This window comes from Ammospiza nelsoni, chromosome 1, assembly GCF_027579445.1.
Source record: "Ammospiza nelsoni isolate bAmmNel1 chromosome 1, bAmmNel1.pri, whole genome shotgun sequence".
In the NCBI taxonomy this organism is placed as follows: Eukaryota; Metazoa; Chordata; class Aves; order Passeriformes; family Passerellidae; genus Ammospiza; species Ammospiza nelsoni.
The window spans coordinates 129,054,021-129,073,517 of NC_080633.1; the positions used below are offsets into that span (position 1 = coordinate 129,054,021).

General features: G+C 36.0%; 1 protein-coding gene across 1 annotated transcript in view; it reads right to left on the minus strand.

The window, feature by feature from the left end:
* Positions 1-19,497, minus strand: part of RIMS2 (regulating synaptic membrane exocytosis 2) — a 444,540-nt gene that overhangs the window by 70,309 nt on the left and 354,734 nt on the right. Inside the window, exon 20 of the mRNA XM_059490825.1 lies at positions 18,859-18,959. Coding sequence (XP_059346808.1) covers positions 18,859-18,959 — 101 coding nt within the window. The remainder of the gene's footprint in view (positions 1-18,858; positions 18,960-19,497) is intronic.

Here is a 19,497-nt window from a genome sequence, read left to right on the forward strand (position 1 = left end):
GAGGTGATTTGTAGAGAAAATGTACACTTGCCTGAGGAACTAAAAGATTGCAAAGGTATTAGAGCTGGTTAACAGTAATATCAAACATAGAACTGGCAGGTGACTGGTGATCACCAGTCAGCCCATACAACATAAACAGTATCCTGCAGCAGTATTCAGGTTAGATCTGAACAAAATATGATAGACATTTGTTTTTGTTACACATTACACTAAATTAATGTTAAGTCTGTGCCACTCTGCATGGCACTATATATAAATATAGTAAATACCAGAAAGATATTCTTCCTTCTCTTTATATACAGACATGCCTGTGTATACAGAAATCTGATGGGCTGCTACTGGTAACCTTTTCAGGAAAATAGTACTTCAAGATGAATTGTCAATGATCACCAGGTGATTCTTTGGAAATAAGGCAGTACAGAGCAGTACAGATGAAGAGCAGCACAGACAGGACTGAAAGAAAACAATAGGAAAAAATAATCTACCCAACACACCAGTGGCTTGTTAAACTCTTGGGAATAGCGACATTGTACTCAGCCACATGTAGAAAAGAATGTAAATGTAAAATGCAGACCTGTGTAGTACTGCAGAAGAGAAGGATGTCCAGATTTAGCTCTTAAATTGGTCCCTTTTTATAGATTTAGAAGATGTGTCTTTGGTGAACTAGACGGATAATTTGTTTCTCTTCTCTTGCAAGGAATGTTACACGACTGTGCAATACCTAAATAGGATTTCAGATATATCTGAATAGGATTTCAAAATATCATTTCAGTGCCTTTCTCAGAAATTATTTTTACAAGTTATTTTGCTCATTTTAGGAAAGGGAAATGAACAAGACAAAAATGCTCATGCAAGTTAGACTGTACATCTGCTGCAGAGAGTGACCAATCATAGCCATAACTCCACACTTACAAAAATGGTTGCACATTCTATGCCAATCTTTATCATTTTTCCTGATCTCTACTAACATACCATACTTGTGTTCATCAACAACCACTCAAGTCCCTCACAGCCTTTAAGTGTAAAAGTGAACTTAGCCACCCATAAACTCAGAGTACCTCTGTGATTATAACGTTCAAAAGTTTTAATATTTACTGACTGCTTCTATTGATGCCATTCATGTTTTTGCTTGATGAAGAAGACAGTGCATATTATTACCTATATATTCTATTGGAAATGTAAAAGCAATGATTAAACAGCTGTCCTGGTCATTGGAGATAATGGAACATTATACCAAAATAAAAGGAGTATCCTTTTAAAGGAGCAACTACTTAGCCCTTTAGAGAAATAAAAAATAATTATGCCTAGAGATATGGTCATGTATTGAGTCTTATCCCCCCACCAAACCTTCCCAAGGATGATTCTTCATTTAAGACGTAGTTATGAATGTGTTTTCTGCTGATTTAGCCCAAAGCTACCAAGACTGGGAAGTGCAGCCGGGTGTACTGTGCAACCATCACACGCCATGGAAAAGGCAATGCAGAGCTGCCCGCAGGCCTGCAGCACTGTCTGAGCCCTGGGCAGATGTCACTGCTGTGCCAGGCCCTGTGCTGCCATGGCCACGCTGCCACTGGCTCCCGCCAAGCCAAGGGACAGCAGGACATGGATGCCTGTGCGAGCAGGGCTCCTGCTTTGGTGTGGCTCTGCTTTGGGGAACACAGCACCACGAGTAAGCCATCGATGGAATTGTTAATCCTATCGCAGTTGGCGGACAGACAATTAGGTGTGGTGACTCATAGAATAACAGGACTCGACCTGCAGATCCTACACTGAGCTTGCCCAGCAGTCCATGGAAATGAGCCCTTCCAAATTTAACGTGAAGTCACAAACAGAATCAGCATTGCACAAAGTTGTTCTAGAGTCATTCTGCAGTACACAAACTGTCAAAAATATGTGGTTTTGATTTTCTGTTTCATTTCTACACCTAGAGAATGTCAGTTTTCAGACTACTACATAGCAATGTGGTGTGTATAACAAATCAGACATTTCCATAAATAAAAAAAAACCTTATTGTGTTGGTTTGGGTTTTTTTTTTTTTTTTTTAGCCATGCAATAGTAATAATCTAGTGATACACAATGAAGACTGAGAATTGTTTTGGCAAGAAAAGCAACTTAAAAGTAAATAATTTTACAAATATAATGTGGAAAAGGTCATAAAATCATTACCTTGCCTCTTTTTTCTCAGTTGTACCTAAAGATATTTCCTATTAAATGCTTTTTGTTGAGACAGATGTCACTGAAACATTATTTGACTGTTACAACTTCAGCATGTTTTAAGATTAAAACTGGGAAAGTTAATTGATCCTTCCCTTAAACTGGAATGTCTCAATATACAATATTTTTTAAAGGTTTTTTTTATACCTTGTCTGAATTACAGTGTCTTGTACCTTGTCTGAGTTACAGCTACCGGTTCTAATATATACAAAAATGCTGCCCACCAAGGAAATGTAAATTAAATGTAAATGAAATTAAATTGTCTTTCTTGCTGGAAAAAGTTCAGGTACCTCATATTCACTCATTAACTGCTCCTGATTACCCTTTATTCTGCTGCTGAGGTGTACTTTTAACCTTATATCTGACATAATTTTATTTAGGAAACTGATTACAGTAGGGTATTGCACAGTAGTGTTTCTGTTACTCCAGCACAGAAGACCAAAGGAACCATAGTGCTTGTCTGAGAGAAGCTATGCTGCCACTTTAGTTTCGAATTTGTTTCTTAAATTGCAGTTCTATACAAGGCAGCTTTTGAAATGCTCCTTTGCTGACTGCCTCAAGAGTAAAACTGCACTTTCACTGTGCAAATATTGATTTTTTCAAAAGCATTTGGTCCTCATGTCATATACTTTAACTGTAAAATGCAATCATTTCTTTCAGTTTTGTGCTACTGCTTTTTCAGCTTTTGTGTGGTTAAAGTTGCCCCAAGGCATCACATCATATATTTCACATCCAAATTTCTTTCTTCCTCCAAATTTCACTTTCCTTTTTTCCTAAATGTCACCCACTGTATGACAAGATCAACTATTGGACTGAAAAAGTAATTTTTAACCAAGTGCTAGCCCCCCATTATATCTGAAAAGCAGATACCATTTTCCATCCCTCTCCACTGCTGTTCCTGAGTCTTGTGCTGTAGGATTTGCACAATCTGACTGCACATTGACAGGGAACTGCAGTCCCCGTGGCTGGATCAGCATGGCCACTGATTCTGATCATCCAGCAACTACCCTGTATGCTCCAGCATCCCTCAGCAGAAAACATGAGTGCAAGCGCACTAATGAGCATCACACCTCCCCTGGGTTGAACAATAAGATTATCAGGGTGAGGTGACATGTACCTGCACACTATAAAGATTAGCTAAAAGGTTTCTTTCAGATTCTTTTTTTTGTTTGTTTTTTAAATGCCAGCCATGACAGTAGGAAAATTATCTCCTGACTTTCTCCAGGCTGGAAATAGTGTTGGAATACGGTTAAATTTTCATTTCCACCCAAATAAAGACTCATATAATAAAGGTAATATTCTGGACTTTATGACCCAGTAAGCAGTGAACCCAACCTCTTCAAGCTGCTTCAAAAATGGGAAGTCTGCTGAAAGCAGAGGGACTGATTAAAAGCTGCTTTTGAAATTTTAATAGTAAGATGGTTTTGTCCTATTTTGCAGTGTTGAAGAATGTGAAAAATTTCATTATTACAGATTCTATTAAACAAGCATTCCAAAGTTTCTAAAAGCATTTTTATCTGCGTTAGCAGAATAATCATCTGGAGAGCCTAACAAAAGGACAGTTAGGTGTTAGTACCTATGCCTTTTAACTTCAAGAGGTTACTGTCCTTTAGTGAAAAATTCATGATTTTTAAAGCTGAAAAACAAATACCTACTTTGCTTCCTAATACAACAACCTCTGCAAACATTTTGACCTCTTTGTGAACTACCAGTAAATGGCTGACAGGACACATAGAGCTGCAACTTCTCTGACACTGATGCTCTTTTTTCTGCAAAGAAACTGGTTTGGAACTTCTAGTTCAAAGGGGTTTTAAAGTGTTTCATGTTGCTTTACTCTATTGTTACCAGTCTTCTATCTTGGACTATACAGTCATGCAGTTATCCAGACAATTGACATTGTCAGTGATTTCTAAATGTCTTTCTATTTTATTTTCTTTTCTTTTTTTATGGTCTACTCATCAGGTTTTATTTGCTAGCATTTACATAGGGACATACAAATCTGGTCAATGTTTTCAGTGATCAAAATGTTGGGAAGATGTTTCAGACAATTGTCTATTGTGCTACTACCAGAAGATTAAAGAACCATTTTGGACTATTTCAATAGTTCTTTGGCTCACTAACAAAAGCTCTCAAGCAGCCAGAGCACAGCAATTTGAAACGTTCTATACCTCTTGGTGTGAATTCACAACCTCTAAAGGCGCTGCAAATTTTAGTTATTACCACACATTATTTGAATAAATGTTACTGGATTGTTTGATTCCTTCTAAAACTTTTGTTAATGGCTGCCTAATGAAGTCTGCCATTAAAATTAAAGCCAAATACTTACTAACAATTACAGCAATAACACTAGACTCATATAAAGCAAAAAAATCAGACATTTTTACAAAATATCACATACAGATGAGTACATATGTTTATCTTTAGCTTGCATACACACAAACTCAACATGAAGGCTATGATTAATCTGCCCTTTTATGTAATTTATACACAGGCAGCTCAATAATCTGTGTTTACATTTGCCACTTCTGTCAAGATCAATCAAGAAAATTGAGGTACAGCCAGCCAGGTCTGCCTTTGCCAGTTCTGCTTTAGCTATCACATGGCACACAGCAGTCCCTCAGGAGATTAATTCTTGCACTGCTCTTGCATTAGATGTTAGATATATAAGGAGATCCACAGTTGCCTTGGGCTTCTCAATATGGAGCTGCAGTCAGTCCACCTTAGACTCATTCTTGGCCGCTGTTCCTGTCTTCTGCTTTGTGGTCCTGGATCCTATCCTGTCTTCCTCTTTTTTATTTCTAACTCTTGGATCATACTTTTTAACCCTATAATTTACATCTGATGAGTCATTAGAACACTGGCATTGTTCCAACTTTTCTCCTTTTCTCCGTTCTTGCTTTGTAATCAGCACCCTCTGATCTCCTGAGCCTGTGCACCTCTCCTGGCATTCTTGCCTTGCACTAACATAAAGGAGAGAGCTATGATGTCACTACTTCTGAGCAGGACAGTGCCTGGACCATAAATCTAAATCTAGCTGGTTCTACAGTGGTTCTCTATACATTCATCCATCACTTCCATTCCTTATGCAATGATTTTTTTCCTCAGTATTCAAAACATTCCAATCCACTTCTACCTTGAATAAAAAGAACTGACTGTGATCAGATTTGCAAACCCACCTTGTAAACCATCAAAATTTCCAATAAATTTAGACCACCAACTAAAAAATCAATAAAGAAGAACATTCATTTTTCTATTGAACATGTGAAAAAACTTTTTTCAAAAGTTTTCACATACTTTCCTTTGTGGTGTAGTGTCATCTATTTATCAATTTCACTAACCAATACTCACATATGCAGCTTTACAGAGTTCCTAAAACCTGATTTCACTATGGAATTAAGCAATGCTGCAAATAGCATCCTACAGCTAAATTAGGGAAGGAAAACAACAATGAAAAATATCAAGTCAGCTGTGGGCCTTTGCAGGAGAGAAGGGAAGCCTTGGTTGTACTGACTTGAGCACAAATAGAACAAGAGGAGAGATTATTCCCCTCTATTCAGCAGTCACTAGCCTGCATCTACCATACTGTAAGCAGTTTTGAGACCCAAAGTGAAACACTGACATGGATAAATTAGATTAAGTTTATTGGAAGGCCGCCAAGCTGGCTGGGGGTGCTGGGCTCCTTCTGACTGAGCAGTGATGGCCATGGAAGTACCTAACAGCAGATTATCAGGTCATACAGGGAAGAAGACAAAAAGACAGAGCCAATAAATTTACAGCAGCTCTGAGTGGTATAAGGCCCATTTTTACCATAGGCAGAGTGAAGTAATGGATCAAGTTACCCAGAGTTTTGATGCTTGAATATTTTCAAGACTTGACCAGCTAAAGCCCTGAGGAATCTGTATTGATTGACCTTGCCTTGGACTTCTGCTAAAGGTTGGGCCTGACAGCTTTTGAGGTCCTTTCCAACCCAAATTACTCAGGCTGATCCAGGAGTTGAAGTTGAAACTTCAAGGGCAGAAGTAATACAGAAGTCCCCAATGTATCAGTGCCTAGGGACAACTGGAAATCTAGAGGGAAGTAGCCCAGAAGCAAGCCAAATCAAAAGACAAAAAATCATCAGCTTCACATATATTTGCATATGGTGTAATTTTTTAAAAGAACTTTCAAAGGGCACAATGTTATATAAATACAGGATAGCACTAGAAAATATTCTGTCATTACTTCAAGAGAACTTACAGACCCTGTAAATATTTGGTAAAGTAGGAGCAGTAAGGCAGCTCTTCAGTATTTGTGTCTTTAAGTGAGCTTGAAAATTAGCTTGCCAACAAGTTTGGCTTCCTACAAAAGAATATGTTCCTACAGTAATTTTCAAACACCAAGTAGCTTTTTATCTCATGGGTTTTTTTCATATAATATGACTTTCAGAATATCAAGGCAACCTCTAATTTCAACTGCTCTAATACTTGTTCTGAAATCAAGCTGTTATTGATGCAGAATTAATTCACAAAGATTCTTTCATCTAGTCTAGGGAGCTAAATGTTATTATTTAATCTTACTTTAAGTCAAGACCAAATTTAAAAAAATTTGGAAGGAGAGAGAACTGCAAACTTTCAGCTGGAATATATAAAGTTACCACTTTATTCCAGACTGTTCAAAATCACAAAGACGTTCCTTAAAATCCCATCTCTTCTTTGATAAACACAGTGGGTGAAAAACTGTTGTTTAAGATAAAGTAAAAGACAAATCAAGAGAGGAATAATTATAATCATCACCACAAAAAATTCTTAAAAGGCAATCTAAGTTGTGCTACATATTGGAATGAAAATACAGGGTTTATAATGGCCAAGCAGGTGTCTCCTAATATCTCATCAAAAGATACCTGAAAATAATTACACATAGAGAGAGAGACTCTACATCAAATCATAAACATAATTGAAGTGTGGGACATGACACCACAGCAACACAATGGACCCCTTTGGTGGTGTGCCTCATCTACTGTATAACCAGACATCATCTTTAAAAGTGAAGGTAACAGCTTTCTATTATTTATCAATGAAATTGAGATGTTTAGGAGGAGTTTTGACAGCTGGAATAATAGAGGTGATTCTGACAGACTAATTGAGGCAAAAGAGAGACCCAAGTACAGCACATGGCTAGGGTGAAATAGCTATAATTGATCATATAACCTACAAGGAATAGAAAACCTTATGTGCCCTGTGGATGCACTTCATCTTGTTACAAGAGCTGATGCTTTGTATCAAGTTAAAAGTGAAGCACAGAATACATTTCTCTAACCATAATATACCCAACATTTCTTGAAAAAAGACCAAGATCTTGAAGAAATATGAGTCTACCTAATATGAAGGTGAACAAATAAGAGCTTCAAAGGAAGAACCTTTCAATCATACTTAAAGGTATAAGGATATCCAACAGTCACTCCTCCTTTTCCATGTGAAAGGAATTCAGAAAAGTATACAAAATAGAAAATAAAACAAAGATCTTCCAACAATTTCTTTGAAACATTTACTATCCAATTTCCCTTTCATATTGCTGATCTCCACCAGAATTTTAATTGCTATTTAAAACAGGGCAAAGTCAGTCACCAAGTTTCACTTTAGAGAAATGGGTCCACAGTCTGGCTATGTGATGGTGGGTAATAAACTCTAAAGAACATCTTCTCACACTTCCCTGAATCTTTTTGACTGCCACATATTAACTATTCTGCCTTACACAGAAGGCAGAATTTTCTTTTTAAATAGACACCAGCAATCCTTTAGCATTCCACAGCACCACGTCAAGACTCCTGAAGATGCATCACCATGGACACAATTCACTGTCAAAAGTCTGGGCTGTTCCAGTCAGGGCAATTGCAAAAGACAGGTATTCAGGGACATCCCAATTTACTGTGCAATTACATTTGACAGTATCTCCAGTACTTTAAGTCCTGTTGAACTTCAGAATGTTTGTAGGACAGCCTGGTGAGCCTACACTTGCTCAATGGGTCCAGTTTGAGTGATAACTCTGTTTTTTCTGCTCCTCATTGGTCTTTTAACACTACTACATCCTACTCACATTGGATAAAATGAATCAAAGCATGCTTCCTGTATTTGTTTCCATTCCTCAAGTGGTTCACATGCCATTTCTGCCACCACTGCACTCAAAATCTTTTGCACTTCATATAGTCCTGGAATGAAGTCAACAGTTTATTTTTTAAAGAGGAACAAGGCAGAATTCCTGTTTAAAAAAAAATAAAAACCACATTTTTCTATGGTTGTTATACCTAATTTGGGCTTCTTTGAGTTGTTACTTTGCAAATGCAAGCTAGGACATCAAATCATATGCAGTTTATGCAATTTTTTTATACATTAACCTGGATTTTGAAATCTATTTCCATAATTTGATTTCAGTCCTTTGGTCTCACGAAAACAAGTACAAATGAAATAAAAAAGATGGCAAGGCAACCAACTTTTCTTATCACAGAATTTCTATTTCATTGCATTTTATTTCAACCCACAAGCCTGTTAACTATTTCAGCATACCTGATGGCTTAAGAACAGAAATAAGAACTTTCCCCTTAATCCCACCTTCATTATGTAACATTTAATATGCCTTTCACCAAATTTGTCCTGGGACAAAGCACCTTCAAAAGAATTCATGCTGAAGAGAACAGCTGGATTGACACATGGCCATCTGGTGAGTGCTTATTCCTGTAAGCAGAAGTGCCTAAGGCCACAATTGTTCAAGAACAGGATATAAATATATCTTTATACATCTATGATTTCACTTTCGAAGTCCTTAAATCCACAGATATCAGAGGATAGCCTGTAAAATCAAGCATGATTTGAGGGGACATGACATAATCTTATTTCTTAATGTTTTGTTTTCACTGATTATTAGGATACATCTTGGAAAATCCATGTACAATAAGAAAATGCAAGCTCAGCTGATAACATTCCTGAAAATTTTCTGCTGATTCATGTCAAGCTAAAGGAGGAACCAATCTGCTAGATACCACAATTTCCTTATCAATCCATAAACAAGGTAAACTGTTTAGAAAACATTATTTTCCCTAAAACATATTTCCTCAGCAGCTTTACTCTTGTTTTATTGCAACTAGCAAAACAAAGGCTGCAGGGAGATCCTGAGCAAGCAAACTGCTCCTACAGATCAGAAAAACTGAACTCTGTTTTTCTCCCAGTCATTGTCCTTGAGGGAGTAATTAGAAAACATTTACTACTTATGTCTCCCATATCTCATTTTAAACACTGCGATTTACCTTTGCTTGCTTGTAAGGTTAATCTGAGTTCACTTTTACTGAAAACATGCAACATCTATTCATATTATTTACAATTTCATCTTCACCACAGAAACCACTTAAACAGTAGGGCAATAATACGTAACATTTGCAGAAAAAAAACCAATTAAAAAATATCAATTGAAACCACATGAAGAATTTATTCCATTTCAAAAGACAGGTACTTAGATTGGAGCTATTCTGAGATCAAAACTTCTGTAAATATTTTTGAAGATTTTTAATGTCTATGAATTCTTAGAATAACTTCAGATCTTGAAGTTATTTTAATTTTATAAATGTTTCCTCAGAATAGCATTAACATAATATTTCCCAAATTTATGTGACTGGAAACTAGCTTAGATTATGGAAAGGAAACATTTTAAAATGCTTCCTAAATATCACCCAATCTGCTTCTTTACAATTCTTGAAACTCAGAGTCAGCAAGAAATGAATTTAAGGTTTTGTCACTTACTTACAGAACTCTATGTCACAGTGTTTTGATTTTTTTTAATAGAAAATCAGATGCTAATTAAAGTTCAGATGCTAATTTATTAATTAGCTGGTAGTTTCAGGTTAAACTGCAGAACTATGCAAATCACCAGAATTGTTTTTTACATGATGGTATATGTCACTCAAGAGAGAGCAGAAACAGAACTATGTATCCTGGTTCTCTGAAATCAATGCATCTAAGATGCTCTATATGTTGCAACAAATATAACATCCTTCAAGGATTTTACACAGTTTGAAGAAAAAAGATATATTAGAATAATTTTACTGTGATAGAACAAGCTGAACCTCGGACAAAATTGTGTTATTTCCTGCCATTATTCACTGACTCCAGCCTGTCAATGAAATCTCTGGTAAAACAATGATTTCCATCCACAGGGGAAGGATAATACTCCTCCTGATAAATTACTAAAGAAAATATTCTGTTTCCTAGCACTAAAAATACTAGTTCTTGTAAGCAAAGCCTTTAGTTCCCAGAAACAGCAGTAAATACCACAGGTTAGAAAGGACACAGAGGTAATTTCATATCTTGGTAACATTCTCACTGTGAGTGTTATTGAAGACATTGAGGCTTTACAAGAACCTCCCTATGCTGAGCTGAGACTCCAAGGTCCTGACCCCACTTTGATTAGCTCCATTGTGCAGAACCAACTTTTCACAATAATGGCTCTGTAGAATACCTCTCTAAATCCTTCACATGAGCTACTTGCAGTACAGGTGCTTGAAGCCACAGTTATATCAATGAAAAATAACTGTAAGAATTTAGGTAGTTAAGGTACTTACTAAAATAAGAATCAAAAATCCACAGAGAAATCTGATAGACACACACACACATAGCATTCTTTCCCATGTAACAGCTGGCAAAAATTCCTCAAAACCACAAACCTATTGCTTGGAAAAAAATTGATAAGCTGGTTAAATTTTCATTTATAATTTTGGGGTTGCTATCAAAGAAAATCAACCTGTTGAATAAAGAGGAGCACTCCCAGATGTGAATGAAACATCCGGACCACTAAAACATTATTATAGTCAGAGTTACAAATGATAACAGTAATCTCTGGGCAAATCCCTCCTCTAAGGTTGCTCAGCTAAACCACAGGAGCAGCTCTCCAGGGGCTGTCCCAGGAGCACCTCCTGCAGCTGGGCAGGGCAGGAGGGCCATGAGGTGAGGGGCAGCCTGCAAACCTGACCGTCCCTTCTCCTGCTGCTTCAGCCTGGAGAAGAGAAGGCTCTAGGAAGACCTTACAGAAGCCTTCAGTAAAAAATGACAGTGAAGGAGTTTTCTACAAGACTCTGTAGTGATAGAATGAGGGGTAATGGCTTTAAACTGAAAGAATAGACAAGATATTAGGAAGAAATTCTTTACTGTGATGGTGGTGAGGCACTGGAACAGGTAGCACAGAGAAATTGTGGATGCCCCATAGGTGGAAGCGATCAAGACACAGCAGGGTGGAGCTTTGAGCAGCCTGGTCTAATGGAAGGTGGCCCTGCCCAAAGCAGGGGGATAGGAAGCAGATGATCTTTAAGGTCCTTTCCAACTCAGGCCATTCTATGATTCATTCTGGGGTTCATTTTGAATCCGACACATTTAAACAGGCTCTGTGTAAGCCCTGCACTGAGATTTCAGGTCTGTCCTTTCTAAGTGTGTGCCACACTATACTTGATTTTTCAAGGTCAGCAGTCTAGCAGATTGATCTGGCAAACCTGTTTCCATCATGGAGCCACTGCTCTTTTGTACTTCAAAGGTGAATAATGACTTTTTTGTACACATTTGACATGGCACAGAATTAAGTAGCACAATATGGTGTGATTCATGTTATCACAGATTATTATTCCAATTTCTTAGAGTTCCCTGATTGTTGTAGCAATTCAATTAACTTCATATGTTCTCTATTTTTGAATCCCACACCTTGGCACCCAGATATTTAACACATGTTTCCCAGGTAATTTTTTTTCTTTTCTTTTTTTTTCTGTAGATTTTCTCATGTATTATCAGGATAACAAGACTTTCATAAAAACTTAAATCATTAATTCAAGCATAGTCACAGTATTTTGCGCACTAATTGCCACTTAGTTCAATAGCATCTTGGAACTTTACAGCTTAAATTCAGATAAAAACCGTACACAGAAATAATTGAGTTTACTATGAAAAGACAGTAGCTCTGAACCAAAAGACTAACAGTTTATCAATTCACTTGTCTATACAAAGCCATTCAGAAAGGAAAATACATTCTATTATAAAAAGGATAAAAGGATTTAAGATAGATTGCAGTGATTGCTCTGGATGGAAGTTGATCAAAACATCTCCCAGGTGAGTTTAAAATGTCATTATTAAAGGAATGGTTACAATGCTCAATTGAATTTGGCTTTTACAGAAAGCTTTGATATAAATTTTGCTGTATATGAGGGATCTATGTGCTTACTAAAATATTTTTTTTCTTGAAAATACTTGCTCTTTCCAAATGAATATTTAACTCATCACTATAAAACACAGGACTGTGTTACAGTTATAATTTGTGCTTTTTTAATGGAAACCCAATTCTCTGTGATTGAAAAGCCTTTTTTTTCCCTAGTAGACACCTATAACTAATGAAAATTCAGAGCCAAAATAGAATGATGGTTTTACTTTTTTGATTTTGGGGTCATTTTTTCTCTTTGAGATTCATTGTAAAATTATAAGGTACTTCTTCAATAACATTCTATAAAGTATTTAACCTCTTCTTTCTAAACATGATCACCAATAGAAGCTTATACAAAATCTAAGAAAATGTGACAACAGAAAGTACCTGTTGACAGCTAAAGACAGCCAGCATCAGCCTCCTTTCAGATGTTTAAATTTCAGACACAATCATCATATGTGAATGCAGTATTTTTGGTAATCACAGTACTAAATTTTAAAATACCATAAATTTCAGATAGAGACATGGGCACTCAAGATTAAAAAAATTGAAAAATTATCAAAGCCAAAATAAATAAAAAGAGTGCTTAAATTTAAGGAGAAGGAAAATGACAGCAACAGAAATATTTTCTAAGAGCTTGCCACAACTTTTACTGAAGAAGAAAATACTAGAAATCACAGCAACCCCTATCTATCTTCAAAGTCACTAAATTAATTCTAACACATCAGCAAAATACAGCTGGATAAAAATAGAAATTAAGGAAGAGGTATTTTCTACATTACCATGTATATAGAGTTCAGTTCTAGAATTCTGAATTTATTTCATCTAGATATATTTTTGAGCCTTATAACTGAGCTTTAAATCATGTACTTACAGGAACCAGAACTTCCATTTCAGCAATTTATTCCCAAAATTCTTTCTATTAAAAATACAAAGAAATACTTGATTGAAAATATAAATGCTACCAGCACTATGGGCCAGAGAGATGCTCTGCCATTGACCAGCAAAATTCATTAGAGATCACACACATGAGTGATGGATTAGATGACCTGAGCACCCACAGGCCGTTGGCAGTGACAGGACCTGTCCTTCCAGACCAGCTGGTGGAGCTACCAAGTTTCTGCCCGAAGAACAATACTCAATTAGTCCTCAGGAGAGCACAAAAGCCATGGAACAGGCAATAAGGAAAATGTTTCCTCACCTGGGAAGTTCTCAGTTGGTGTAATTGATGTTTGGTTTATTTTCTGAAGACAGGAGCTTATTGGTGTAGAGGAGGGCAGTGGGAAGGAGCAGGGAACTACACAGTGCTCTTCCCTTTGGAAGCCTACCAAATTGTACTGGCAAGGCCCTCAGCTATATGGGCATTCTACAGAAATGTATTACACTGAATATTTGTGGGTGGTCCTATCTGTGTTAGTCTTTGCTTTCTTAACTATTCTCCAGCACAGCTCCTTTAGAATTATTTTGTTTCTCCAAGTTTTATTCAGATACTTAAAATTTTAAAATTTAAACTGGTATAGTAAAAAGAAGTATATACAAAACAATTTATGAGCGGTTTTGAGGGCACATGGATATCTAAATAGCCTCCATTTTGTGTTTAGTATTTTGAATATTTCTAATTACATCCTTAACAGCATCAGCTGTAAGAAACAATTACAGATCAAAGAGGTATATTCATAATTATCATAAATTGTCAAATTATTACAGGGCATCTCATGATCCTCCAAGAACTCTAAAGCAGTTGTCAATATAAAACCAATATAAACTAAATATAGCTTATAGGCAGCCAAATATCAAAGTTCCCAACATCCCTTTAGTTCAATGTTTGTTTAACTCCCTTTTCCACAAGAGTTTCAAGAAGAAATGTGGCAAGTGCTTCTGCTAGCTCACTTTGCTGCTCTGTGTAAGGCTCTGCTTTGATTTTAAAGGAGACAAAGGGATTTCCAAACCACCATTATACGAAATCTTTCAGTTGACAGTAAAGGTGAAAGGATTCCACATGTAGTGTACCCATGGCAAAATTACTTCCTGCAGGTTTCAGAGGGAAAAGGCAACTCTTGGCAGCACTTTTGCACTTTACATGACCTTACAATTAAGATCTGCTTCTGAGGCATTCAAATTCAGGCTCTTCCACCTCCAGATCTTACCTTTTCCACATTCTCTCACACAGGAATCCCTTAAGGTTTTACTTGATTCACTGCTGAATAAAAGTGTCTCATTCTGCAGAGCTGAAGCTGCATCTACACTACTCAAAAAGCTAAACACATGCTTGACTCTTCCACAGTTTAATTTGTCTTGATCTTGTTATCAGGCTAGAAGATCACAAACTAGCATGCTAGTATGCCTTACAGTACACCAAACACAGAGAATTAGGCTTGTATCTAAAACTTGAATTGTGCTGATTGATTATCAGGAAATGCAACTTTACATATATCTGATGATGCAGAAAGTTCCAGTATTATAATCAATATGAATCATTAAAGGTGGATTTAAGAAATCCTCTTTGATGTTCTGTATTACTGTGTATTTGATGTAGGCTTTTCTACATCTGGCTAAATAAGCTTGTTCAGCAAAAAAGTCAAGTTTTTATCTGCTCTTTTACCTCTTTTATTCCAGCTTTATTCCTTGGTTCTCTAACATACTCTTTTGCTAATTACTACATTACTGACTATTACTAATTGCTATATTATGTAACTGGATTTCTCTGCCTTTTTGTAGGTCATTTTTTTTCCTAATAAAACAAATAAAATGAGTCTCAAGATACTTAGAGGTTTAAATGTGTGTCAGATAGTTGTCAGTCTGTTTTACCTTTATTCCTAAAGAAAGCCATAGTTTGTCACTGCTGCTGCTCCTACATAATTCCAGCTCCCTTTACTTTGACATCAGTGACCAGACTTTCTGTAGGGGCTAACATTAGCCCAAGTTGTTAGAATTTTCTTATGATTTCACTCTGATTGCAAACACTTCTAGGTTTCTTTATACCAGAAGTATCTTCTCTCTTTTTTTCTCAGCATCACCAAAGCTTTTTAACTCTCCTCAGCTGATCCACTGTGCATGATCTAGTCATGGGGCAAGGAGAGAGGAATGACAGGATTTCTCTCATCCTCCATCCTCAATTTGTCAGCAGGAATTCCTGTATCTGAGCACTGGTGGGAATGGCCAGAGGAAGATGCTGCTCACCAAACACAGCACCACCAATTTGTTTGCCAGAATGGTGGGAGTAAAAAGCAGGGAGCAAGGCAGAGAGGTTCAGAGAGATTTGATGAGGGAGTTTGGGAAGTGACTCCAAAAACCAGCTCTACAAAATGGGAACTGTGTGAGTCCAGCATGTGGCTCGCTCAGCTCCCATCTCGCCCTTCCCTCTTCAGAGTACATCTTGCTTAACAATTTAGAACAGGGAAGCTTAGCTCTTATGCCAAACAATAAACTAGTCACAGAAAGATTCTTTTAATTGAGGGAAATTACACAAATCAGGCTGGGGTTGCAGAGGCACAGTATGGTAAATGGCTAATTTTGCCTCTGGTGGAACACTCTTGTGCTACTGAGCATTTTTTCTTTATTTATATAGTTCAGGTTTTCCATTATGTCAGCATCTATCAGCACTGAAATTCAGACTTTAGTATATAGATCCTATTTAGTACAAGTTTACTAGTACCCAATAAGCAGAAATAAATAGTTGTTCCAATACCAGAAATTAATTTACCTCATCCTTAGTGCCTAAAATGTTTTTCTCTCATCTGCTTAGCTGTAAATATTCCTATGAAAGTTAATATATTACTTGCTTTTCTTATGTCTGTCCTGAAACCACACTTCAGCAGCTTCTGAAGGAAGTTATTTAAGGAAATGTCTTTTGCACCCTACTAAACTAATGTATACAAAATATTATGGAAGCAGAATAATTATTGTTCCAAAAATCATGAGGAATGTACAAGAATAATAGAGATACAATCTCTATTATCAACCCTGAGTTTAAAATATAAGGAGAATCAATTTCATATTTCAGCAGCTTCTAAGAACACTGAGATCTGGAATTAAACTTTTCCCACAAACTTCTTAATTTATGACTATGCACCACAGAAGGGTACCTTCCTCTAAAGCCTCTAGTACTGACTTCCAGAGGTAGAACAAAGCTAGAGAGATACAACACTGGGTGCCTATTTTAATATTTCAATATTTAATAGAACTTCTATTTTTATAGCTTTTGCCTTCTCAGCAAGGAATGATATTGGATATTTTTTCTTAAGTTAAAGTAATCAAGAGGGACATAAAGATGCTGTTGACCTGTTGACTTCTATTTAAAGAAGGAAATAGAAAAGTCAAAAGAAAATTCCATGTGCTGGCTTTTCTGAATGTGGCTTAATGCCTACTTAATGATATTTTTCTCAGGCATGGCACTCATGAGTGCCATGCTTGTGCCAGCTGAGAAGTCTAGAAAAATCAAAGTCACTGTGCACTGTACAGAACATTACAGTCACCATTCGACATACATGTTTCAGTTCATGATTTCTAAAGAATTTCTGTAGAAACCAGGTAGATAAATTTTACTTACTTGTTTTCAGTCTCTAGATAATATAGGAATTTAATTAAGGGGAATTGAAGCAGTGGTAGTAAAAAAAAGTGAAGACAGAACTCTCACATGGCTTATGAGATTTATGGTTCTCACATGGCTTTGAAACAACACAATGTTAAGAATGCGTGTTGAATTACTACATATATGTGAAAATTCAGTGTCTAGTTCCACAGGTTTTGTTGATAGAATAAAAACTCACTTTCAAGTACTGAAACTACACTTAAGCAGAAGAATAAATTAACTGTTTATTTCTGGAGACATTATTTGATATGTGCAATAAATAAACCACCATATTCATCAAATAATTCCATTTATAATTTTCCTCTTTAATACATTCCAATAATGCTGAAGGCAAAATTTTAATTAAAGAGATAAAAGATGTAGAGTGATGCCCAATAATATGGTGTAGGTGAAATGGAAAAACAAGGGTAATAAATACTTCCTTAGAGAGTCATGTTCCATCTCACTCCTTTACATGAGAACCAATTTAATCTGTACCAGTCCTACTTCTGACTCAAATTTCAGCTAAGCATTGGGGGAGCAGGAAAATCAGCAGATTAATTCTGGTTGTACATACAATACATAAAGTCATATTTTTGTGGTACATACAATCACAACACTTACGATAAGGGCCACTCACAGTGTTACGCTCACCTCTCAAAGGCAACACCTTTCACAGCCAACAATATAGAAATACTTTCCATAAGTGTCACATAAAAAACCAGCTAAACAAACAGTACTCAAGTCCCTCTTACATGTTAATAAACATTCCTATGCTTTGTGCAGTTAAAACTCCATTTGCAAAATATCCAAATAACCATGCAGCACATCTACGGAATTTCAAAGTATCTTAAGCCATTTTTGTGGCTTTGGTTTTGTCAATACTATTTTCAGTAGTAGGGCTTTCCATTTGGAAATGGACTTTGCTAAAGCGCTTCTATTTTCCCACACTGAAATGTATATTCTAGAAAGTAATTATATGAAGTGTATTAGTCTAAATTATCTGAAAAAAAATTAATTATAATAATAGTTAATAATTTATAATGAATAAATTTGATGGTTTATTTGCATTCAAATACTAAATGTCTCATTTTACAGTAGCTTTGCCAATCCTGGGAGCAAGGAAAAACAACCTGGAAATAAAAGTCTAAACCAGATATCTTTTCCTCAGCCAAATTTTATAGGTCAGAAGTCTCGTGTTTTCTACTTAAAATGCGACCTCAATTAATGAAGTCTTTTAGAGGACACTAAATTATTTTTGCATAATAGAAATTTAAATTGAAAATATCTTGATTATTTTAATTAACATACTCTATATGACATGACCCTGTTCCAGATAGCAGGAAATTTTGGATAGTATATTTAAGGTTATACTACTACGTAGATATTCAGATTCTTGGCAATCTGCCACAGCTGGGGTAAAAGCTTTTGTTGCTGCATAAAATACTTTACGAAGTGCTAAAAAGCCACTATTAAACTAAGTAACACTGTATCTTCCAGTTTTCAGTTGATCAAGATAACTCTCTGTTCAACTACATGAGAGCCATGAGCAAGTTTCAATAGCTCTCATGCCATCTGTCACTCAATAAACATCTTTTTTTCCTTCTTTGAGTTTTAAAGTCATGGCACTATTGTTCATTCTGATAGACAATTACACTGGTTCTTTCATTTGCTTTAACTTATCCTTCTTAAATTTTAATAATCAAGAACACTGTATGTTAAGAGTTTTGCTGCACATTTCCAAAATTTTATTATAGACACATTAGAAACTTTTACTGAAGAAACAACCTGGCACTCATCTATTACTTTCTAATAGGGTGTTGGATATTTCAGTTTAGCATATTTTGTTGCTTTTCAAAATAAAACTCCCTTGCCTTAGAATGATAATCTTGTTCCAGCCTGGAATCTGATCCTGCTACCTGTTTGTACTTGCTCATTTTCATTTGGCGATTCCTTTCTTCTACATCCAGTGCACCTGTTAAGTTAAAAACAGAAGGAAAAAAAGAAAATAAATACACAAGCAGTCATCACTTTCAAGGTTAAAATTATGCTCATGGAAGTTATAACAGAAAGAGATGAAATTTGATTTACTTAAGTTCCGTGCATGTAATTTTAGTTCCTGAATTATGATTTTGCAGAAAACCAAAGAGTTGCAACAGGAGGAAAATAGCAGATAAGTATTTCAGCAGAATCTTAATAAGTGTTGTATTATCTACACAATTCAAATGAAGCCAACTTTGTGAAAAAAACTCAATACAAATGAAACACAGTGTTTCCACGGAATATAATTTTATTGTTTTAAGAATATTCAAGAGAAACTGAGTCTTTTATTTAATAAGGAGGAATGCAAAGATAACCTGTTTATTTTGGGTAGAGATTCTCATTCTGCATTTATCATAGTCTGACATATCAAATTAATAATCAAGTAACAGCCATGGACTAGCCGACCTTTCATTTACTATTTCAGTATATTCTTAGTATGCTCCAAAAATTCAAAGAATGACTAAAGGAAT